The sequence below is a fragment of the Rhipicephalus sanguineus genome, chromosome 9 (assembly GCF_013339695.2).
Source record: "Rhipicephalus sanguineus isolate Rsan-2018 chromosome 9, BIME_Rsan_1.4, whole genome shotgun sequence".
NCBI classification, from domain to species: domain Eukaryota; kingdom Metazoa; phylum Arthropoda; class Arachnida; order Ixodida; family Ixodidae; genus Rhipicephalus; species Rhipicephalus sanguineus.
In genome coordinates, this window is record NC_051184.2 from 37859992 (window position 1) to 37882554 (window position 22563).

General features: G+C 49.5%; 1 protein-coding gene across 1 annotated transcript in view; it reads left to right on the forward strand.

Moving 5' to 3' along the window:
• Nucleotides 1-20713, forward strand: part of LOC119405010 (serine/arginine repetitive matrix protein 1-like) — a 90135-nt gene extending 69422 nt beyond the window's left edge. Inside the window, exons 10-12 of the mRNA XM_037671756.2 lie at nucleotides 1110-1503; nucleotides 5006-5186; nucleotides 20404-20713. Of these exons, the coding sequence (XP_037527684.1) occupies nucleotides 1110-1503; nucleotides 5006-5186; nucleotides 20404-20625 (797 nt within the window). The 3' untranslated portion in view covers nucleotides 20626-20713. The remainder of the gene's footprint in view (nucleotides 1-1109; nucleotides 1504-5005; nucleotides 5187-20403) is intronic.
• The last annotated feature ends 1850 nt before the right edge of the window (nucleotides 20714-22563 follow it).

A 22563-nucleotide genomic window follows, 5' to 3' on the forward strand; every position in this document is an offset into this window, starting at 1 on the left:
TTCGTGAGTCGCACGAATACACTAGGAGGGGAATAGATCTTTCATACATTCCCCTACCCCCATTCCCCATTCCTCTAAAGAACGGAAGAAGCCTCAAAGCTATGAAGACAAAACTGTGCATAGGCAAAAATCAGATGTATGCATTAAGGGACAAGGAAGGCAAGGTCACAACCAATATGGATAGAATAGTTGAGGTAGCGGAAGAGTTCTACAGAGATCTGTACAGCAGCCGAGACAGTCAGGATGATAACGTAAGAAGCAGTAATAGCCCAGAGGAATCTGACATCACACCAGTATTGACAGGAGAAGTAAAGAAAGCCCTAAAGGGAATGCAAAGAGGCAAAGCCGCTGGTGAGGATCAGGTAACATCAGACCTGTTGAAAGACGGTGGAGAGATTATGTTAGAAAAACTGGCCACCCTGTGTACGAAGTGTCTCGACGGGGAGGATACCAGAATCTTGGAAGAATGCCAACATCATCTTGATCCATAAGAAAGGGGACTTCAAGGACTTGAAAAATTACAGGCCCATCAGCTTACTGTCCGTTGTCTACAAGCTATTTACAAAAGTAATTGCTAACAGAATTAATACGACATTCGAGTTCAATCAACCAAAGGACCCGGCAGGATTTCGTACAGGCTTCTCAACAATAGACCATGTTCATACTATCAATCAGGTGACAGAGAAATGCGCGGAATACAACCAACCCCTATACATAGACATCATATTTACGAGAAGGCATTTGATTCGGTGGAGACATCAGCAGTCATGCAGACACTGCGGAATCAGGGCATCGACGAAGCCTACATAAACATAATGGAAGAAATCTACAGCGGATCCACAGCCACTATAGTCTTCCATAAAGAAAGCGACAGAATCCCAATAAAGAAGGACGAAGGGTTGTTGGTGGGACCCTCCCTGAGAATGTTCAATTTTGCCTGTTTATATATACACGCACAGATACAAATGCCCGAACATGCATGAAGTATGGTTGACCCCCCCCCCCCCCTTTTCGAAAAATATTTCTGGCTACGCCCCTGTTGCGCGGGTTGATATAGCGTGGTGTGGCCGCGTCCTTGTACGCGTGTCTGTGTGTGTTGGTCCGTGCAGCGAGCCCGGCGTCTAGCCTGCTGCCTGACTCCCCCAGGGAGGACGAGCAGCCGCCGTTCTTCGAGGAAGCAGAAGAAGAAGAACAGCACCTCGACCGACGACTGGAACGGAGGGAAGAAGACGTCGAGGAAGCCGCGACCATCGGCGGCGCCGAGCTCTGGCAGCGAGGCGGCCTCCCGGGCACCTCAGCATCGGCGTTTCTGGTGCCGTGGAACCGGCCCGCAGCCCGGCAGGCTGGTCCGCATCTAGCGGCGTCACCGGTGCCCTGCGTCCCCTCCGCCTCCTGTTCCCTTTCGGATGGATTCCCGAAGCCCGGCGCTGGCACGACCACCGACTGGAGAAGAGCGGCGCGGCTGCCGCCGCCTGTTGCGCGGCCGGCGCAGCATTCCTACAGGTTGGTGGTGTGTCTCACTCAAAGGGACACTAAAGAGCAAAACGATTTTTCTAATACTAGTAAAGTACTCTTTTCGGAAGAGCTGTCCAACCCAGACGACGCACCGACAGAACCACTAAACTACAACGCGACGCTGGAGTACTACCGACAGAGCCGTTACACATATCCTCCTCCTCATCCTTCACTTAACAGAGCAGATGCCGTCGCTTGGCGGCAACTGCAGACTAACTCATTTCCTTGCCTCTACATGCTAAATCTCTTTCATCCAACCCTATACCCCTCCTACTGCCCTTTCTGTGGATCCGTACCAACAGTGTACCACTCCACGTGGGAATGCCCTGGCCCACGGGGCGTTCCTTCCATCCCAAATCCCACCCTTTCCTCTTGGGAGTCTGCGCTGCTCAGCTTACGCCGGCAGGAACAGCAGCAGCTGGTCCAGCGGGCTCGCCGGGTCGCGCAAGGCAATGGAGCCCTGGACTGAGGGCCCCACCCAACGATGGTCTTCTGTAAACTCAATAATAATAAATGTTTATTCTCTCTTTCACGATACCAAAAATACCACGCTTGCTGCGAGAAGACGCTTACTAAGCGAGACAACGTGCAAAAACAAAATGTGCGTGGCGACGCCACCTTGAAGTTTCCGCACTATTCGCCGTGACGTCACTTGTTTTAACGGCGCCTACTAGGGACTACGTAGTTCCTAATCGGTAAAAATGAAGTTCATTGTCCTCCGAGAGGGCCATAGGCTTAACGTACCAAGTCTGGGGTAATTTTTTTGAGCTAATGGTGCCAAAATACGATAAGTACACTTTGAAATCCGTAACGTCTCGCGGGGAGATTTCGGCGCGAAATTTAAAAATGAAACTTTGAACTTGATTTTCTCCTCTAATAATGAACCTATGATGGTGAAATTAACGACATTAGAGTTTTCAGAGCACAATTTATCGATCTAAACCGATTCATTGTTTCTCTTTAGTGTCCCTTTAATGCTCGAGGTTTGTCCGTGTGGCGTAGAAAGAAAGCGGTCATCATCATGTCCGGCTTGGCTATGGCACGTCAAGCTTAGATGAGCTTAGTTAAGCCAAGGTAATTATAGCCAAGTCTAATTAAGCTTAGTTGAGCATAGTAACGCCTAATTTACTAAGATAATTAGGTTAATTATATCAACACCCAGCTAGTCCTAATTCGGCCGAGTTAAGTTCTTAGTGTGGCTAGTGAGGTCAAGCTCGGCAAATCTTACCGATCCAAGCCTGATTAAGACTAATTAGTGTTAAATAAGGTTAGCCTTAATTATGACTATTTAATTAATTAGCTAATTAAGTCCTGGTTGGGCTTAGAAGTGCGAGTTTCTCTAGACTATGTACATATATGCTAAATAGTTTAATTAAGCTAATTTGACTGACTATGCTAATTAAGCTTGAAGTCGTGTTTATTCGGTGCTCTTACGTGATAGCTAATCGATACCGTTCCGTAAGCTACGAGAGAGATTACGTGAGCACTTCGTGCAGCCGTGTGTGGATGCACGTATCATTTGACCTAGCAAAACTAGCCAAAACTAGCAAGAAGCCTAGCCAAGCCAGGACCAGCAAGGTGCTTAACATCTCTGCTGCGACCCATCCTTGCGAATTCGTGGAAGCTGCGCTAATATATTTTTTTTGAACGCTTATACAGTCCGACCCGGTTACAATGAGTGTGCGATGAGTGCCAAGGAATAGTTCGATAAACCGGAGATTGTAGCGCGTTATCCGAAGGTTGTAGGTTCGGTCGCTACCGGTGGCTAGTTGATTTTCATCCACTTTAATGCCTTTCCATTTATGTCATACTTACTACACTACTATTTAACACTGCAAGTAAAGTGCCCTATGTTTTCCTTGGCTTTCTTGTCCGTTGGTTTGGTTAGGCTGTGTCTAACAAATAAACGAGCACTTGATCCCTTCCCCTTGTGTCGTCCAATTCGATATACCGTGTATTTCGATATGCCCGAGCTCACAACTGCACGCCGCCGCCAGGGGTTCTTTTGACAGACGTCTTGAGCACCTACGATCTAACGCGGTTACAGCGAACGGAATTTGCGCGCTGAGGCTACTGTTCGATATATAAGGTATTTCGGTATGCTGGAACTTTCTTATAGCGAACGTGAACAAAGTTTGGAGATGCGTTTGGTGTCGGGCAAGGCACGGAAAGCATTATTCAAAAACAAAACGACGCGTTCTCTAAGCAGTAGTAACTTTGGCCCCTTCCTTGAACATTTTCTTGGCGTCAGACTGTTTATTACTAGCGTCAAGTCTTCACAAAAGTCAACACTGGGGGTAAATTGGGATTCATTATGGAAACAACGGGACACAGAAGGAGTGCAGTCTGCCAAGTTTCCATAATGACTCGATACCAACTAGCCCGCCTATCAACTCTCCTGTAAATTGGGATTGTCAACAGGCGTATTCCTCCAGACGCGAAGGATAGGCGAAAAAGAAAGAAAGCAAAAGAGCAACTCTGCTTGATCGCTCATGATGACCCTGGCCAGAGTTGTATTACTCGCAGTGCTCGTGTTACACCGGGGCCTAATGACCGCTCTAGCGGTCATTCTAGCTACAGGTACTCACCACCTCCTTCCCCTCTCCTCCGCTCTTCGTCGCTCGTCGCTTCCCTTTCTGTTTCTCAAAGTACAGAGGGCTTGAGACGAAGCGACTGAGGGGGGCGGATGTCGCCAATTAAAAACCGATTCGCGGACGGTTGGCTGAAACCGGTGCTGCCGCTTCGCTGCGATAGCTGCAATTTTTAAAAAAATTGCAGTTTGCACAAAGTCGCGGAAAGCTTGGCACAGCGAAGCACGGACCCGTCGCCGCTCGTACTCCCCGTCGACCGACACGTCTAGCTTCGAGATGCGCGGCTTCCTCCTCGGGAGTACGCAGGCAGGCTATTACAGGTTATGACAGACAGGCTATGCACTAACTGAATGCGCTCCGCCGAAATGGACATGGCCACTAGGTGGACACATCGAGAATAGCTCCCCTGGACTGAGGACGCCTCTCCTCATCTTCTCAAATAAAGAGGTTTATTCTCTCTCTCTCTCTCATCCCCTCATCCTTGCAACGAAAGAAATTTCGAACGAACGAACGGCGACCACTTCTATCCTGGCCTATACCGTTTTCACTCGCATACTGCCAGCACTGACTTGCAGTAGCTAGTTGTGACTTGTCTTTGCTGAATGATGATACGTGTTTCCCTACATCCGCTAATGTTGTTCGCCATCGTTATAACTGTGACGTTGTCTTCAATAATTATCAATGCAATAGCTGGCTTGGCTGCATTCGTCTTCTTCTTCTTCTTCTTCTTCTTCTTATTATTATTATTATTATTATTATTATTATTATTATTATTAGTAGTAGTAGTAGTAGTAGTAGTAGTAGTAGTAGTAGTAGTAGTAGTAGTAGTAGCAGTAGTAGTATTATGAGTTGTTCTTAGGAAGCGCCATGTGTTGAAGTGTTCGTTTGTTTTTTTGCAGTTGGCGCGGGGAGTTGTACCCGATGCCGACGACTCCGGCGCCCTCTCGGCCTTTCATGCCGCCCTGGTCCGGACCTTCGCCGCCACTCTTTTCGACGCCGATGTTCCCGAGTGCACTGCGAGAGCCAATTCCTCTTCCGCGCCCGCCTCTGCCGCCGCCTGCGATTTGGGAGCGCCCAGCCGTACGCAGATAAGCTGTCGATTTATATCTCTCGCCAAAAGGAACGCTATAGAATGCGATTTTCTTTTTTACAGCGCAGCTGTGAAGCTTTTCGTTGCGCCGCGTGGCGCGAACAAAAACTCTGCCTAGCTATGACATCACCTCGCAATGCCGGAATATGCTTAGTCAAGCCAATTAAGGCATGCTTAGGTAAGGTAAGGCTAAGTAGGGCAAGTAATGTATAGGATCAAGCTAATTATAAGCGTGTTAAATAAAACATCGGTAATTAAGGTAGTGGTCATCCAACTTTTCATAATAAAAAAAATGTAGATATTAAGGCACCGATAATTAAGGATGCGTTAATTACGCCGTTGCTAATTAAACCGTTGCTATTTAAGGTATCGTTAATTAAGAACTTGCTAGTAAACTCATTCGGCCACGATCTCCGATGTTAGGCCGGCCTTGCACCACTGGTGCAAGATGCACACCTTTTTTTTTCTTTTGGTAGTCTCCTTAGGCACTGTAATATATGGTGGTAATATATAGTGCGAGAAAGACAAAAAACGCCAAGAAAAAAGAAACAGCTTCGTTCTGCTGTGTTTCTTGCGCAACTTATCAAGGCCAAAGGCTTAGATGCCTCAACAAACGCGAAATTTGACCGTTGGCGTCTCGCGTCCTGCGGCGTCGGGGACGGGTGAGGCAAGAAATCATCATCACGGGACGACGTCACCACATGACGTCACGATGACGTCAGAGACCGCCTATATTTGGGACGTCATTATGACGTCACAAATTCTGGCGTGACGCAGCGTCACATGACGCCGCCATCCCATGACATCGTAGCTTGATCAAAGGTGAGCCGATCACGGAGGCAGTGCAAAACCAGCTGAGGTGCCTCCTATCTTAGAGGCAGTGCAAAACCACGATAGGCGCACGAAGCTTTCGGAGGGTGGCGGAGCAGGATGAATACATCGACAAAGAAGTAAAAGAAGATGCCTTTCGCCTTCGAGTCGTCTTAGGTGAATGCCTAAGGAACCCCGTGAGTCTTTATGATAATGCATTACCAACTAGCCCACCTGTCCGTCCCATTGGACACTATAGAGAATGTTATTTTTACATCCGTCACCGCCGCCATCTTGGGCTCTCAAAAGGATGATTTCTCGGTGTTCTTTGTGGCGACGACGGATTAACAAGGCCATGATGAGCCCAATGCGTCCACCCACTACTCTTTTCTTGCATGTGAGTCTACCGTACTGTGTTTGATTTAGTTTCTCCGAACCAGTTGCTTATATAGATTAGATTAATTGTATGTATTAGTTGTTTAGTCGCTACAGATGCACCCTCGAGGCAGTCCCATTTTTCCCCTTTATGATGTTGTGATACCAGTGGATATAGATCACGGTAATGTCGTTTTTGTGTAGCGACTTGCGTAGTTATAAATTCTGCGCTAAACGCAGCTCCACTAATGTGAAACCCGAGGAAGCGCGTAGCACGGGCACCCAGCGATTGCCGTTCGTAGAGTTCTCACTTCTCCGTTTACCAAACCATAGATGATGCCAATGGTTGCGGTAAGCATGTAGGGTTTCCCCGGCACAAGTAGAATCTTGTTAGGGAGGTTCGCAAACTTGGTGTGCGGCATGCGCTCTACTTTTTGCTGCGCTTTATCGACTCCCTGCTTGTTATGGCAGTGGTGACACTTGGGATACGTGTCGTCTGCAGCGAGTTCCGTCAGGGGTTGTTTACCCCTGGAGATCAAGGGCGTAGGCAGAATTTTTTCCGGGGGGGGGGGGGGGGGGGGGGAGCACGTCTTTGATCTGAAGTGGGGGCAGGGCAAGCAGCTGTGGTCTAGTGTCATATTGTGCTCCGTATGCCATGGCAAAAAAAAAACAAAAAAAAAAAACATCCGGCGGCTACGCCACTGCTTCAGATGTAGCGACGTAGAAAAGCCGGTGGGAGGAGCAATCATTTGCTTTGCGAGGCGGCGGCGCCCTCTCTTGCGCGGCGCCGGAGTCGGCCGCATGTTTTCGAAGCGTTTTTAGCGATGTTAAGTTAATTGTTGCGATTACTTCTTGGTTATTTTTGTTGATTATAATATTTTAAACCGTGTTCGTTCATTTTATTCCGGTTTTGAGCATTGCTAGCCTTGTTTTAGGCCTGTATTGACCACTTGATTGTAAGCGTGATCTCGCCACGTCATATCTATGGACGGACGACAAGCCGGGCTCCTAAAGTGCCACGCACTTAAAACCATGCCATGTTACCGCATCAAACAGAAAAAAAAATCTAACGGTCTCTTATGCATTTGCCTAAGACGACTGGTAGGCGAAAGCCAACTTCTTCTTTTCTTCTGAGTCCACTCTATTGACACTTCCCCCCATTCTCTAGAAAGCGTTCTGCACCTAACGTGGCTTTGCGATGCCTCCGGGATCGCAGGCATTGCAATCTTTCATCATCTCACGTAGTTTTGCACTGCCTCCGTCATCCACCCACCTTCGACCGAGCAAGGATGTCGTGTTATGACTTCACCATGTGACCTTATATCATGGCGTGATGATGATTATTCCACACTTTTTTGCCGATCGGTTAGTTCTTGATGACGTAAAATCAGGACTTCATTATGTGACGCCATCGATCGAGCGAGGTCTTGCGGGAGCTTACGAGACCTCAAGGTCTCGCAAAATCTCGCGGGAGCGCCAGCGTAGCCACCTAAAGGCACCCTCCAACACTATTTCAGACCTTTTTGTTTCACGTGTTTTTACATGCGGGTTGCGTAGACTGGAGTGTGAAGAGATTAATGCAGCAAGAATGGCAGCGATAGGAGCACGCAGTCCGAAGTTATTCATACTAGAAAATTGAAAACCCAATAAACAGGGCTCCAACCCTGAACTTGATCTTCGCGGGGTCACATGACCACATTTCACTCGCCACTGACATTGAAAGGCGCTGCCAGTGGAATGAGCTGCAAGCTCCTACGTGGGGGAAGCTTGCATACCATTCTGCCCATTCTATCCGACGTTTTGATGACAGCGTTGCTATAGTAACAAACAACGTGATATGTCTCAAAGTGAACCGCATGTGCGAAACGCGAGAAGTTTGCGACCGCCTTTATCATGTTTTGTGGTTTTCGTAATCTTTCTTGTTGCGATGTTAAGCTGATAAGAACAGACATGCACTCCATACGATCTTAGCCAAGAGGCTCGTTTTGCCTCGGAGAGACAAGTACTGTCGAACGCACTGCGGCGCCTGGATGATCGGCCAATTTCCATGCAGGTGCTACTACAGAACCGTCCACATCTCTCGACGGCCCAAAGGCAGTGAAAGCACTATTCTGCTTTTTGAGAACGACGGGCTTGTGCGAACGCCTCTGACTTGTGGTGCAATCCCGCACGCTGCAGTGAATTCACTGCATCTCTTCTCTCTCTGTCTTTTTTGTCTCTTCCCTCCTTTCTATTTCTCGTCTTTTTATTCCCCTAATTCCCCGATCCCCCAGTGTAGGGTGCCAACCAGAAGTGTTTCTGGTTAACCTCCCTGCCTTCTCCTTTTTCTGTTTCCTTCCTACCTTCTTGTTGCGACGGCGTCTTATTTCAACGCTCTTACATTTATACAGCGCAGCTGTTATGTTTCTCGTTGTGCCGTTACGCGTTCCCATAAGCTACCAAAAGACATCGACGTACACAAATAATAAATAAAAGATGTTGCAATGGCTTAGCTCGGCTATGCCAGGATATACGTAGCGTTCGCAAAGGTTCAGCTGAATATTCTTAGCTTTTCGTGTCTCTGCAGCACGTTTAGCCTTCTTCTATTCATTCTTCCTACGCTCAACCGCCAATTGCCAGGCAACTACTTCGTGATCCGATGAGTTAAGCTTCTCCGCTCTTTTGCGCCGTTGAGCTGAGTTTGCGCTCTCCTTCTCCATGGCTATACCACACTGGCAAACGCCAGTCAGAAGCGCTATCAAGCGGCTCCAGCGCAGTGTCAGACGGCGACTGCACAGCGAAGGCGAATAGCTGCGCGCGCGCTGGCGCCAATACGTCTGCCACGGCTACGACGTCACTCCTCTGGAAAGGGCAGACCAGCGGCGGCGAGTCGCGCGCGGCGGTGGCGGAGTGCGCGGGAGGCGCCGGCTTCGGTGCGTGACATCACTGTTCCTCGCGCATGCGCAGCATGGCTCTTGAGGAGGCACGCGAAACTGGCTCGGCTAGGCCAGTGTAGCTAACGGTACAAAATAGACAGAGACAGGAAAGACAGAACAATTGAGAGAAGAGAGAAAATGAAAGAAAGAGAAAAATAAAGAGAAACAAAGATGGCCGCCCAGCTCCGCATTTCCTTCAGACTTGGCACTACTAGTGCGAGGCTGCCTTCATTTTTTTTATTCAGTTTGAAAACAGCGCTGTGTGGAGCGTACCCTGCGCGTTTCCTGCAGCGCGGTGGCGTTCGGCGCATTGTTTGACCGGCGCACCACGTCACGAGTGGACAGACACACTGTACAGAAATGTTCTAAGCGTAGAGTTTTCTAATAATACACTAGAGGGTAATCAGGCGCTAGTGCCTAGGGAACTGCAACGCATGACGCTTCAGCGAGGATGGGAATGACGGGCAGTACATGGATTTGTATGAGCTTCGTTCTGTCGGCTCCTTGTGGCCTGCAGCCGCTTTGTCGCAAGGAGGAGTTCAGCAATCGTTCAGCAGTTCGACTTCGCCACCTTGACCTTTTCAAATCGGCTCACAAAGTACACAACGGTCCATTGTTTTATCCGAAACGAACGCCAAAACACAGCAATAAACACAGCCACAAGTGCGTTCGAAGCCGTAAGCACGGTGATTAGGCAATTCCGTGTACTGCCCATCATTCCCATGGTGGCTGAACGATTGCAGCGCCAGAGTAAGTATTGTAAATAAATGTAGCAAATATTGTGGGAAGCTCTATGGTTCTAAGAGCGTTGATCTATTTGGCGTTCAGTGAAAAAGCGTGCGAAATAAAATCAAAACCTATTAGTAATCTCTTTTTTGATGCAATGCCGCGATCACTTCTAGCGTTGCATTAATCCAGTGATGGACCTCTGCTCTTCTCCGTGTTCTCCGCCCGCAATAGTTCTGGCTAGCGCCACTACGCGTTCATGCGGTCGGCAGCGATGTAGGCGCTTCAAAAGAAGTCTTCGATACACTAGCCACTGTATCTTGGAGGCCATGGAGGAAGAAAAAATAAGGAGAGGCCCTGACGTCACATTCGTGAAGCCTCCACATCGCAAACACCCGCATCGCCTCCTAGCGAAGGAGCCTCGAAACATTTCGCGATTTCCGCCGTGTCGTTTGCAAGCGCATGCGCGATTCGAGCCTTCTTTTTTTTCGCCATGCAAGCGGCGCCGCGGCGCAGTCGATTCACGCGTGCTGCTCCTTGTGTGTGTTCTTTAGGAAAGGTACGCAATGCCCAGCTGTTGCGTACGGTTGCGTATACCCGGTGCAAATCGCGTGCACTGCGGAAAGTACCGGCTGTCACTTTTCACGTGTACGTAGACGTTCGCTTCATTGCTGATCACTAATGCATGGTATTTGCATGCGAAGCTCTCGGATGTGCGCTATGTTGCTTCTTACTCATTGTGTCAACTCAGAACACACGTGAACTTTTGTTTTTGGCGTCTGACGCCCCGTGCATAACATGCGCCGAAGGCATCGTACGTTTTTAGAGGCTGTGTCGTTCAACGAAAGGGCAATAAACTTATGTTGTTATCGGACTACGTGATGTATGTATTATGCGGTGTGCGCTCGCTGCGTGCTTGTTGTTGTGTGCGTACTGGAATTACAGACTTTACGTGCACGATCGCGTATACAATACAGCGATGTCCTCTTTCGACGGGGAGTTACGTCAACTATAGGTTGGCGTTGCGCCGAATAGCTACTACGCTCACTCCATATACACGAACAAAGAACCGCTGATCCGGCAACAGATCGGGAAATCGGGCTACGAGAAAGGGAAAGCCTAACGCCCAGCAGAACGCGTAAGTCACTGCTAGGTGAGTTCGAATACGATGATGCAGGGGCTGAACGTTTTTGATCACGGCACGTACCGGTATTCTGTACTCTTGCACAAAAACGCTCCACGAGGAATTTCAGCACGCAGCGCTCGGGCCTGCCACGCACGAACAGCCTGGTAAACGTCTGCTTGCAACATTTTACTGCGTGCGAACCTCACAATGCGCGCTAAGTTTACGCCGGGATTACAAATCTGCGCAGAAGCTAACCACCGCGGAGAGCACGCCGCGGGGCGTCTGCTGTTTTGTTTGCCCCATACCGGTTTGTTTGCCCCATAAATCTGACGTCACTTCCGCCACACTTTTCGCAATGCATTGAAATACGATAGGGCCTCTCCTTATTATTCCTTCCTCCATATTGGAGGCCTTAAAAAGAGGGAAGTCATCGGAAGGGATCGCCAGACTTTTCCAGACGTTTTCATTCGTCGTGAAAGAGACGACGATTCTCTGTAAACTTACGCTTATTAAGGAGAGAGCCTTAAAAACCTCATCAAACGCGACATTTGACCGTCGGCGGGGTCAACACGACTGATGCAAGAAATCGTCATCACGTGGTGACGTCACGGTCTCTTGATGTCACGTAACGTGGCGTCACATGATGACGTTATCACACGACGTTGTCGCTTGGTCAAAGGTGTGCCGATCACGGAGGCAGTGCAAAACCACGTTAGGTGCGGTAAGCTTTCGGATGGGGTCGGGGGACGATATACATCCATTGAGACGAAAGAGAGTAAGATTGTTTTCGCCTTCGAGTCGTCTAAGCCGAAGGCGAAATCATAGGGACCCTGTGAGTTGTTTTTTTTTTCTTCTCCTGTTCGCGCGCGGCGATTTTCTCTCCCACTTTCTTTCTTTCTTTCTTTCTTTCTTTCTTTCTTTCTTTCTTTCTTTCTTTCTTTCTTCTTTCTTTCTTCTTTCTTTCTTTCTTTCTTTCTTTCTTTCTTTCTTTCTTTACTTGGATAGCTTTTTCCGGCCTTTCGCGCACGCTCGTGTGAAAGCTCTTGTAAAATGAGGCCCAATAGCCCCGGCTATAACATCGCTTTACAAAGGACAGAAAGCTTCTGTAAAGTTGTTTCTCTTGGGGTCCGGTTCCATTCGAACTCGTCTTCTCTGTAAAACTGGAGGACAGGTTAGAGAGGATTGCTTTGTATACCGTTCCATCGGAGTGCGTTTTTTGTGCGCACTTGCTCAAAAGCCCGTGAGTGAAGCACAAGCCGCCTCCTTTCGGAAAGCCCCAGCAAATCGTTTAGCGCGTTTTTTTTATTTCTTTATAAGTGGTCCTTGACGGACGAGATGTCCGCTACTAACGACTCCGTTCGGCGATCTTTCTCTGGATGCGTTGAAGTGGGCTTGAGCGTAATCCCAACGGTTTCTCCGGATGTACTCTTCGTCGTGTTTTTGTGGTGGCGTCCATTCCTTTGAGTAGCGTTGAATTCTTCGCGAGGCAAACAATAAACCTAAAAGTGGGGTAGGTGTGTAGAGGCTTCAAAGAGATGGTAAAGCTTCAAATGTAGGCGTGTGTACGCAACAAGCTCGCTAAAAAAATCGATCGTGTTTTACGTCATAACAGCGCAATTTCGCTGGGCGCAACCGCCGTGCATTGTTTCTTGCCTGTTTCTGTTCTGTGCGCTCTTTTGGTGTAAAAGGTATGCGAGACATCTTGCCTGCCGTTTCCAACGCTAACTACACACGTTGTCTAAGTGAGTGCCTACGCTATCTGCGCTAACCCTTACAAAAATAGATTTAGACAGTCTGTAGACTGTCTGAAGATGGGTTTAGACGGTCTATAGACTGTCTAAATCTATTTTTTGAGGGAATAATTCCAATGCAGTAAGCTATCACCCGCCGTCCTTTCAAAGGTCTCGAGTTTCAGGAACACGAAATGAAAGCGCAGCACACAGCACGCTCAGTAACCTGCTCAGCCATGCGTTCGGTGAGACTGAGTACCAATGACACCGTGAGGCTGCGTATAATTCAAATATTTGCGCAATAGCACCTGCATGGAAACGTGCCCGAGACCACGATTACCGAAGGCGGTGGAATTACGCGGGAATCAAAGGCGGTGAGTAGCCGATGCGTATTTATTCGCAGAGCAGGAGGCTGTTGGGACTATGGCAAAAATGTACGGCTTCTGTTGAGAGCGTACGTTCTGTGCTTACCCTATGGAATATTATTATTGTTCTTTTTTATGGATGGTAATATTGGTGCGTTTGTGCGATCTGTATATACTCCGTGTGTACGCGGCGTATATACAGGGTCTGCCCGTATAATAGACAGACTGGGTCTGTTAAAAAGAATTTATTGATCCGATCGGTAGATGTTATTTAAATTCTTGAAAATTGTTTCCTTGGACGTCGATACTCCGGGTATAACGCGATTCTCAAGATGCAAAGGCTCCCTTAAAGTCAGCTTCCGTGACCTATCTCAGGAATTCTGTGACAGCCCGTTGGATGGCGCAAACGCCGTCGAATCTGTGACCTTTCTGGCTCCTCTCGAGATATGGGAACAGGAAGAAATCTGCAGGGCTCATATCAGGGCTGATGCAGTCCTGATGCAGCGAGCATATGAGCTCGGCAGACTTGTCCCTGTTTCCATATCTCGAAAGAAGCCAGAAACGACACCGTTGCGATTGTGTTCCCGCCAACCAACGGACTGTCACAGAGCCTCTGAGAGAGGTCATGGCAGGTGACTTTAGGGAGCCTTTGCAGCGTGGTAAGCGCGTTGCACTTTATGTATCGACGCGCAAGGAAGCTATTTTGAAGAATTTAAATAGTACCGAACGTATCAATAAGTTCTTTTTACCAGACCCAGTATCATTACTTCAGGGACATACCCTGTATATATAGGTGCGTATTTCCGGTGACTCCAACGTGTGTAACTTATTCCTTATAGCACGTAACGTGGGAGCTGGTGGGACCCTGCCATCACGCTTTAGCGAGTGGCGACGCTTGTTTTCACCCGGCACAGTTGAGGTTCCTTTCAAGGTTTCAATCAAGGTTCCGCGCACGCGTGCATCGGCGCGCATATCTTCAGTGGCTTCCGGTTGACAAGCGAGCGAACTCCTTGTTTATTTATCATTGTGTTCCTGTCGCCCTCTACCATCTATTCCTCAGACCACTGAACCATATGTGCCAGGCCTTATTACGTAGAGCACACTATAGTACAGCTAGTTTGTTTAGTCTTGGGGTTTACAACGTGGTCGCAAAAGACAAAGACTAAAGACTTGATTAAAAGTAAGATGGAGACCTGTATAGGTGCTCTTCCGCTGAGTGGACCGGAGCCAACTGGTCTACGTGAACCGCCGAGGCCAGCTTTGCCCGCCAGTGCATTCAAGGGAGGCTTCAATAAAGTGGATATGTGACGGAAGCATGGCAGGAACGTAGGACGAGCTCCACGTCTGCCTAAGGGAAGGCGCAGTTTTGCCGGGGCTGGCGTTAAGGTTGTTCCGAGTTTCGTGGCTCTTATCGTAAGTGCTTGTGGCGTGTTGGGGCGGAGGCATTGTTTAACCAGGGTGTCAGGCGCAGGCGGGCAAGATGTTGCTTCAAAGGGGCCTGCAACGCCATTTGAGCGTGGTCAGAAAAGGCTGCCGCCCAGGGGCGTAGCCAAGGGGGGGGGGGGTTGGGGGGTTGAAACCCCCCCCCCCGAAATTTTTCAGTTTTGCTTGCGTATATATACACGCACACATACAAACGCACGCACGAACATACATAAAGTAAGGTTGAACCCCCCCTGAAAAAAATTTCTGGCTACGCCCCTGCTGCCGCCCTTTAGTCGAGGCTCCCGAGAACATGCGAGCTAAACATTATTGCGCAGCACTTGGCCTGGAATTTGAAATTAATTCTCAAAGTCAGCTAGGAATCCCTCGCTATTCTCTCAGTAAGTGATGCCATGAACAAAGGACCCCCTGATGTTGCATTCACAGGACTTTTTACTCCCCACCTTTAAAACCCCGGGAGAGCTGGGGACCACTGGCAGGCCTTTGTGGTGTGAGAAGAACTCCATGGCTTCATTTTCATTTTCGCATCCGTTGCTGAGCTATTGTTTTCTTTCGGACTCGACCAAAGGAGGCGGGAGGGGGGAGTGCTGCGGTGAAACTTGCCCCCCCTCCCCCCTAATGGAGGACCCTGTGCACGCCTATTACCATCGGCGTGCGCACGATTCCCTATCAGGGGGGAGGCGAAGGTTCATCGCAGCGCCCCCCCCCCTTACTAAGTCAATGTATGAGGCAGACATTGCGACCCCCTCTCCCCCTCTTAGGTCACTAGGAGGGGGGGGGGTATGCCTATGACTGTTTCCATAGTACGTCCCTTTAGGGCCCGCTCACGCTAGCGGCAAGCCCGCCGCAACGGCGCGGTGCCGCACAACGTCCGCCGTCGCCGCACGCGCGAGAGCTGTCCTACTTGCACGGCAAACTTCGGCGGCGAGCCTCCGAAAAACATGGCCGCACTGCCAGCAGCGGGTGTCGTCCACCTCGAATCTATCAAGCGGCCGCAGTGTGCTCCGTAGCGTGTAAGCTCCGAACTGATGCTTCCATTTGCTTTATATTCATGTCCTTAAGCTTCGACAGCAAAGTATTCGTGCCGATTCGGCCCCGTTTTTGAGAGCCGTACTCAAATAATCGATGCTGTAGGCTTAGCGAGTCGAGATGGGCGCTTCTGAATGCTCGGAGGACATAGATTCCACGTTTGTTAGTTGTTTCTAATCCTCCATAGCTGGCGCCACTTGACTTGGCACTTGACCTGGCGCCAGCTTGGGGATTGTACGCGACGCTTTTTTTAATGCTGGACAGACTAAAAGGCTCTGTTGACTGCCGGAAGCATGCCTGGCAACGACACGGACGACATCCGCACTTCGAGCGTGAAAAACGAGCAGTAAAAAAAAGCAAGCAGCTCGAAGCGTCCCGCGGCAGACGCAGACGACGGGGAAAGCCGAAAGCAGACGACGCGGGGCGCCGTAGTCATGGCAACCGCTCCTCCGTCGCTGATTGGCCACGTCGCTCTGCGGCAGACGGCGAACGGCAAGGAAATGGGTCTCGGACCTATTCTTCCAACGGCAAAGAACGGCTGACGTGCGCGAACGAAATCGCTTGCGCACGGCAGCCTGAGAACGTCAAACGGCAAACGGCGAGCTGCCGTGCCGCTAGCGTGAGCGGGCCCTTAGGGCCCGCTCACGCTAGCGGCAAGCCCGCCGCAACGGCGCGGTGCCGCAGAACGTCCGCCGTCGCCGCACGCGCGAAAGCTGTCCTACTTGCACGGCAAGCTTCGCCGGCGAGCCTCCGAAAAACATGGCCGCACTGCTAAAAGCGGTTGTCGTCCACCTCGAATCTATCAAGTGGCCGCCGTGCGCTCTGTTGCGTGTAAGCTCCGAACTGATGCTTCCATTTGCTTTAGATTCATGTCCTTAAGCTTCGACAGCAAAGTATTCGTGCCGATTCAGCCCCGTTTTTGAGAGCCGTGCTCAAATAATCAATGCTGTAGGCTTAGCGAGTCGAGATGAGCGCGTCCGAATGCTCGGAGGACATGGATTACGCGTTTGTTAGTTGTTTCTTATCCTCCATAGCTGGCGCCACTTGACCTGGCGCCAGCTTGGGGACACTTTATTTGGTTTTACGCGACGCTTTTTTTAGTGCCGGGCAGACTAAAAGGCTCTATTGACTGCTGGAACCATGCCTGGCAATGATACGAACGACATGCGCACTTCTAGCTTGAAAAATGGGGAGCAGAAAGCAAGCAGCTCGAAGCGTCCCGCGGCAGACGCACATGACGCGGAAAGCCGAAAGCAGACGACGCGGCGCGCCGTAGTCATGGCAACCGCTCCTCCGTCGCTGATTGGCCACGGTGGTCTCCGGCAGCCGCAGAACGGCACGAAAATGGGTCTCGGACCTATTCTTCCAACGGCAAAGAACGGCTAACGTGCGCGAACGAAATCGCTTGCGCACGGCAGCCTGAGAACGGAAAACGGCAGACGGCGAGCTGCCGTGCCGCTAGCGTGAGCGGGCCCTTACAGCACTTGCAAGGGGGGCACTTGTATGATCTCTCTTGAAACACAACACGCTTGCATATCAAATCTCTACTCGGCCACATTTCCCGTGACTCCATCGCCTCTTAACTGCGGCTTGTGTAACGTGGAAGTTCGCGCGGGACTTTCGTATCGCTCGCTGCCTGGCGAGCAGCGGCGCCGTTTGTTTTCTTCCCGACTGTAATCAAGGTTTCGCTCTTGTCTCGAGTACTCACTTCCTTTCCTTTCGGAACGTAACTTTCCACAACGGCGACGCGCTAGCTTGCACGGAAGTCTTTTGATAGAGCTTCGCCGTGCTTCACGTGCGGGAAGAAGCTCCGCGCACGTTGACTCATCTCTGAGCTTCTGCGCATGCGTTGAGGCGCCGCGCCCGGTGCCGCGCGCGTGTTGTTGACTCACCGCGTCAATAAACTGCGCGGGCGCGTTAAATGTTGCGGCTGATAAGGCAGGAAGAACGTGACTGCGTCACCGCGAGACCGTTCGCGAAAGTTCTACGGTGTAGTAACGTGAGGTGCAGCGCGTACGCCGAGCACAAAACGTGACAAGCGCGTGGCTAGCGTTAAACTGAACCGGCAATTCGATAATATAATAACTGTTGGGGTTTAATGTCCCAAACTACGATATGATTATGAGCTTTCTCGAAACGGCGTACCAGAGCGCGCTCGTCTAATTGTGCAAAATTTTTTTTTGTTCGCTATTCAAGTGTTTGCGCTAGTTAATTGCTCCTGCTTGAGATCAGCTTATATGTCACATAATAATTGTTGAAGGAAAGAAGATGGCTTTTAAGGGCTCCTTTTCTTTTTAGACACAATATTAATGAGAACTAACAGACAATAATGCCAAGGATAGCATAGGAGATGTTATTTCTAATAATTGGTATATAAGTGCGAAGAAAGTAAAGTGGACGAAAAGGTAGCTTGCCGCCGGCAGGGACCGAACCTGCGACCTTCGGATGCTCTACCACTGAGCTACGGCGGCGTGTTCCACACTCGCCGCCATGGCTGCGATCGGCGCTGACTAACACACCTAGGTTTGAATGCACATATATATCCTATAAAGTGGACGGGGGTATGACCGCCGCCGTACCTCAGTGGTAGAACATCGGACGTGTTTTTAAGGTCGCAGGTTCGGTCCCTGCCGGCGGCAAGTTATCTTTTCGCCCACTTTACTTTCTTCACACTCATATACCAATTATTAGAAATAACATCTCCTATACTATCCTTGGCATTATTGTCTGTTAGTTGTCATTAATATAATAATTATTGGGGTTTTATGTCCCAAAATCACGATATGATTATGAGAGACGCCGTAGTGGATGGCTTCGGAAATTTCCACCACCTGAGGAACGTTAACGTGCACCTATATCGAAGCACACGGGCCTGTAGCATTTGCCTCCGTCAAATTCGGCTGCTCCGCTAGGGATTCGATCCCGCGTCCTTCGAGTCAGCACTAGAGCACATAACCACTAGATCACTGCGGCGGGTAAAATCACGTGGTTAGCGTTAAACTGATCGGACGACGCGAGCGAAAAACACATTGGGTACACTACTCATTTGTTGGATTCAGAGATCGAGAGGCTGCTATAACCGCGTATAAGCAACGTTTACTATTAATAACAACACTAGGCGACATGTGCTAATAGTTTGCTAACACTAGCTAATGGTTTCCTTGAGAATTTACATCGTGCAAGTCAGCTCGTCGAGACACGCTCGGTGCGTTTTCACAACGTCGACAGTGTCGTCGAGTCCCTGTTATGCAATGGTCGCATTAAAAATTATAACGCATTAGTTAATATTAGTGCTAAAATTTTTTTTCTCATTTGGCCCCACGTTAAAGAATCTTTCACGAATGTCAATAGGCAGTGAGTCCTTACTTTGCTGTCAGGAACCCTTCATTGTACGTGCTGCACATGGACGTGAAAGCGTCAAGTGGCTATGCTGGCGTTCCTGTCCGCGAGACCTGCTCGAGACCTTGCGAGTCCTTACGAGACTATCGTGTGCCCCGTCCTAAAACCCATGTGACCTTCTCCGAGTGAGTGATGACGTCGAATCATGATATCATCACGCGACGTTATGATGACGTAACAGATAGGCAGAACCTGTGACTTCGTCGTGGCGGCACACCATGACGTCACCGCATGACCTCACAATGTGACGTCATTATTGACGTAGTCGATCGGCGAATGTCGGGCCGATCTCGGAGGTAGCGCAACACCAGGTGAGGTGCAGAAATAACTCGCCGCATTGCTGTAGTGGTTATGGTGGTCAACTGCTGACCCGAAGGTCGCTGGATCGAATCCCGGCCGTGGCGGCCGCATATCGATGGAGGCGAAACGCTGGAGGCCCGTGGGCTTAGAATTAGGTGAACGTTAGGGAACCCCAGGTTGTTGTTGTAGTTATTGAATTAACTTTATTCTGGTCCAGAGAACACGCAGTGAAGACCCCGCGCCACCTGGTTAGTCCCACGTAGGAACCCCAGGAGCCTTCCACTGCGACGTCTCTCATTTGGCTTTAGGACGTCGAACCCCAACAATTATTAAGGCGAACGCCTAAGATGGCTCATCAGACTCGAAAATTGAGCGTTGGCATCACGCGGAGGCGGCGTCAACGCGAGTGATGCAAAAAAATCACTATCACCTGATTACGTCATAATATGACGTCGTCATGACGTCACGGATCGTCAAAATTTGTGACGTCATCATGACGGTACATAACGGGGCGTAACATGATCACGTCATCACATGACATGGTCGTTTTGCACTTCCTTCGTGATCGGTTGGCCCACCACGGGCGGCGTGCAAAGCAAGGTGAGGTGCACATCGCCTCATATCCTGGAGTCAGTGCAAAACCACGTTAGGCTCGGATAGAACCAATACGTCGACTGAAGAAAAAGAAGGTGGCTCTGGCCTTCGTGTCGTCTTAGGCGATAGCATAAGGAGCCATGTGAATTTTTTTTTATTTTTTTATTTTTAGAGATGCATAAAGCTTCAGTCGAGGGGAGAGGAACAGCGGAATCGACTGGTAACGCCAGAGTAATATGTTTCTCATTATGTGGCTCATAATGTCCTGCAGGAAGTCTGGTCCCCAATTGTATAAATCATTGCATTATTAAGTCTGCAGCAGGTTTTAGCGTTGATTTGTTACCGGGAGTATAACATGCTGCCTGTCTTTTTTTTCCTTTTCTTCCTTCGAGCAGGAGGAGTTCATCACCGAGTTCACCCCAGCGGAAGGGCGGCCGGCTAGGCGCTGCTTCAGTCCGACCCCCGACCACGCCACGTATTTTTCTCGCCCGAACGAGCAGCAGCGGGCCTACCTTCCCACGCCTCGACCCACGTACACGATGAGCCGGGGAGACCAGGCTGTCAGGCATTACAGAATGGAAGGATTTTGGCGACTCTCGGGAAGAAGAATGTTTTAGTGTATAGTACCGAAGGGAGGGGACAGGGGGGGGGGTGGCAGCAAGCAGCGGCACAGTCTCGTTAATAAAAAAGCGTCCTTACTTCTGCGTTCTTAAGGTACGCCTTTCGCTTCGGCCGCGACCTTTTTTGACTGCCGTGATAGCCTGGCGTTTCTTACGAATCAGTCCTCGGTGGATGTCAGGGGCGACACCAGGAGGGGCACGGTTGTTGAAATGAATACGTGCCAAAACCACGGTGTGGTTACGAGACACGCCTTATTATGGATTCGTTTAATTTTGACGAGCTTGGGGCTCTTTAACGTGCACACGGGTGCAGTGTGCTTATTATTCGCAGGAAGTATAATCAATACAGCGTAGAAATAGGAAGTGAACATGGAAAAGGGACCCTCGTATAGTACAGGCATAGAAGTGATGAGCAGGGTAAAATGTAGCGAACATGGGTTAGGGAGGGAGACGATCGCATGCAACCTTACCTGAACAAGAACAAAGTAATCGCTAAAGAACAGACGATTCTAGTTGTAGCTTAGATGTAGACGGCTAGATGTAAAGGAATCAAAGATTGCCCTTCAGAACATATTCGAGGTTTCAGAACTTGACTGTAATTACGGTACTGGTGCCTGTAGGGACATTCCTTGAGCGTTCGTGTTCGTGTTAGCAAAGCATTTTTTGATATTTTAGGAGTTTTTTTCTCTTTTATTTCATTTACCTGAATAACGTACAAGTTTATGATTTCAAGATGGCCGGACCTGACCTAGCCCAGCGTTTTTGCATCTAAAGGAAAAGGAAGAAAATATGGGCTTACAGCACTTGTCCCGGTGGCTGCATTTTCATTATTTATATAAATGCTTGCAATGCATCCGACCCTGGAGGCAGTGCGAAACCACGTTAGGTGCAGGCAGCTATCGGAAGGTGGGGGTTAGCAGCGAAACTGTTTAGCAAATCGTTCCTTCCGAAAGTGGGATTCGAACCTGCGTACCCTCGATTCGAAGGCGAGCGTCCTAACCACTAGGCTATCCAGGCACGCTAGCAGAGCATAGCAGAGCCTTGCATAGTATAGTGTAGCGAGGGGGTGGGAAAGGGAAGTGAGAGTGAGGAGAGGGAAAGGGGGATGGGAGAGAGTGAAGTGTAGCACCTAAAGAATGAGAAAGAGAGAAAGGAATGCAGAAAGAAAAAGTGAGACAGAGAGAATATCAACGAAAGAGAGAGAAAGAAGTAGATAGAGAATAAAAGATAGAAAGGAAGAGAAAGCAAGCATCGCGTCGTCTAGCGACCAGATACCGCACCATATGGTCGAGCCGCGCATGCGCATTAGCTAAGCCACGCCCACCGACAGAGACATCGCGCGCAACCTCCGCTCTATAGTGCATAGCCTGACTGCGTACTCCCGAGGAGGAAGCCACCCATATCGAAGCTAGACGTGTCGGTCGACGGGGAGTACGAGCGGAGACGGGTCCGTGCTTCGCTGTGGCAAGCTTTGCGCGATTTAGAGCAAACTGCCGGCATTCTTCTTTTTTTTAAGTTTTCGGACCACTAGAACACACTCACCGATTTATGGCAACAGAATGTAGTATGACCAAAAAAATAGAGATAACTACTCAATGCGAAATAGTGACGTCTAAATGAGCTATGATTGTGTTCTATGTTCTGCGAGAGAGAGAATAAACGTTTATTCTGAGCAAGCGCCCAGTACGCCCAAGGTGGGCGGCCTCCTTATTCCAGGTAGCCGCGGGCCTTCGCCATCTCTCGTGGCCGTTGAACCAGGCTTCGCTGATTCTTCAGGTCTGGGTCCGATAGCTTGGCCTACCACTGCTCTTCGGTTATTGTAATGGTTGATAGGTTGTTGTATGCATCCCCATGCCGTATGGCATCGAGTTTCCGGGACATCACTGTACTTACAGATGTACGTGCGCTCAGTCGGTGAGATACGGTGAAGTAATT